At 53.6% G+C, this 2500-nt stretch overlaps 1 protein-coding gene across 1 annotated transcript in view; it reads left to right on the top strand.

The window, feature by feature from the left end:
* The first annotated feature begins 19 nt into the window (after window positions 1-19).
* Window positions 20-2500, top strand: part of LOC112069074 (G-protein coupled receptor 61-like) — a 2583-nt gene continuing 102 nt past the window's right edge. Inside the window, exons 1-2 of the mRNA XM_024136355.1 lie at window positions 20-209; window positions 495-2500. The exon at window positions 495-2500 is cut by the window's right edge and continues 102 nt beyond it. Of these exons, the coding sequence (XP_023992123.1) occupies window positions 140-209; window positions 495-2005 (1581 nt within the window). The 5' untranslated portion in view covers window positions 20-139 and the 3' untranslated portion in view covers window positions 2006-2500. The remainder of the gene's footprint in view (window positions 210-494) is intronic.

Consider the following 2500-nt stretch of genomic DNA (forward strand, 5'->3'; position numbering starts at 1 on the left):
CCTCAGCCCCAACCCCCAACCCACCTCCCAAACCCCCCCAGTCCCCCGGTTCCTCAGCAACCAGCCCGAAGCAGGGGAGGATGGGTGATGGGCCTGTGAGTCTCCCTGGTCTCACTCCTTCCTTCTCTCTCATCCTCTCATGGAGCCTCCTGTTGCCAACTCCACCTCCCCCTGGAACTCTTCCCAGTCCTCTCTCTCCGGACTTCCAGGTCGGTATCAACTAAGGTTGTAAAATTCTGGTAACTTTCTCTTTTTTAGAAGATTAATAATCAGGAAATCTGGAATCCTCAAATCAGGTTTTCTGGAAAACCAGGGAGTTTTGGGACAGTTATCCTAATTTTGCTGCCTGAGTACTGACTTTAACTTAACTTGGTTAAAGACAGTACTCTGGACTTTAATGTGTTCATGAGCTTTGATAATTTTGTATGTATTTATAGGCAACTCTATATGTATTTTAAATATGTGTAATACAATGCATTCATTCTTTCATTCAGGTCCCTGGCTCCCAGCCTTCCCAGCTTCGCTGCACCCCAATGCCTCTAACGTGAGTCTTCCCGTGGGCACCGGCGCCAGCGGAGCTCCCCTGGCCCTGGCCCAGTCCCTGGCCCTGTGTGCGATGCTTCTCATGGACCTCTTAGCGGTCGTAGGCAACCTAGCCGTCATGGCTGTCATCACCAAGACGCCGCAGCTGAGGAAGTTCGCCTTCGTGTTCCACCTGTGTCTGGTTGACCTGCTGGCGGCTCTGGTTCTGATGCCTCTGGGCATGCTGCCGGACCGGGTTTTGGCGCACGACGAGGCACTGTGCCGGAGCTACCTCTGTCTTAGCGTGGGTCTGGTCAGTGCCGCCATCTTGTCTATCTCTGCCATCAACGTGGAGAGGTACTATTATATTGTCCACCCCATGCGCCATGAGGTCAAGATGACCGTGGGGGTGGTTGTGACGGTGTTGGTCGGGATCTGGATCAAAGCTATTGTCACCTCGGCAATGCCGCTCCTGGGCTGGGTGTTCCAGGGGAGCCAGGGGGTAGGAGTCGGGCTCGGAGGGGGACTAGGGGCTCCCATGATCCCGGGTCCTCCAAGTCAGAGACGTTGCTCCCTGCACTGGACCGGAGGAGGAGGGACCATACGGTTAATATTCATGCTCTTCTTTACCTTTGTCTACTTCCTGTGTCCAGTGCTGATCATCCTTGTTGTGTACTGTAACATGTTTAAAGTAGCCAGGGTGGCAGCCATGCAGCATGGCCCCTTACCTACCGGGATGGACACACCTGGGCCCCGCCCTCACCACTCCGAGTCCCTCAGTAGCCAATCCACCATGGCTGCCAGCCTGGGAGGCCCCGGAGGTGGCCCTGGGGGCCCATGTCCTCCACTCCGCACCCCCAGTCAGAGGACCTTCCACGGGGGTAAAGCCGCGGCAGTCCTGGTGGCGGTTGGAGGCCAATTCCTATGCTGCTGGCTGCCTTACTTCTCCTTTCACCTGTACGCCGCCCTGGTCTCCACCCCCCCGACCTCCCTGGCTTCAGACCAGCTGGAGGAAGTCGTGACCTGGATCGGTTACTTCTGCTTCACCTCTAACCCCTTTTTCTACGGCTGTCTGAACCGGCAGATCCGCACGGAGCTGGGCCGAAGCCTAGCCTGTATCTTTAAGCGGGCGGGGCCGGGCAACGGGGATCAGCTGGCCAGCCGAGAGGCCTCTATCGAGGAGAACTTCCTCCAGTTCCTCCAGGGGACAGGGTGCAATCTGGAACCCTCCACCCAGGCACACAGCAGGGCCAGCAGGCCAGAGGAGGTGGAGGAGGCGGGGGAGAGGGGCCCTCTTCAAGATGGACCTTGTCAGGAGAACACGCTGGTCCAGGAACACACGCCTGTTGACTTCCACATCCCTGGACAGATTATCGAGGAGACCTCTGAGTTCTTGGAGCAGCAGCGTCTGAATCTGTACAATGACATCAACCTAGCAGAGAACTGCTGCAGGGTAAACAGAACAGTGCTGGACAGTGCCTGAGCTGTAGCAGACACCGGCCACTCATGTGTACTGTAGGCCTTTTTTGGGGGGGGCCTCATAGGCCTCAGAGGTGGGAACACTAAAGTCTTAGTCTGTAGGACAAGCACCGGTGTGAAGTCCTATGGTGAGAACGGCAGATAGATGCCATGTTATTTAGGATGTCTGAGTATTCCATCTGATGCTGGACTTGATGGTGTTGTGTCCACATTTGCTACAGTTTGATTATGGGACATAATGTGTACATAGTAAGTAGTTACTACTACAGCTAATGTACAGTGTTGCTATCTTCTTTTGAAGATTCCATGTTGTTATTATCATTCTAAATCTCTATGTTCATTCTTCTGTCACTAGAATCAGGGTTCCTTTATGGGAAGGTTAGGAGGTATGATACAGGGTTGGGGGAAATACCATTTAAATTCAGTAAACTCCGGAAATAAACAGAAATTCTAATTCCAATCAATCCTCCATGCTTTTCTATGAGGTTTACTTCCTGAA

The sequence above is a fragment of the Salvelinus sp. IW2-2015 genome, unplaced genomic scaffold (assembly GCF_002910315.2).
Source record: "Salvelinus sp. IW2-2015 unplaced genomic scaffold, ASM291031v2 Un_scaffold890, whole genome shotgun sequence".
Lineage (NCBI taxonomy): Eukaryota > Metazoa > Chordata > Actinopteri > Salmoniformes > Salmonidae > Salvelinus > Salvelinus sp. IW2-2015.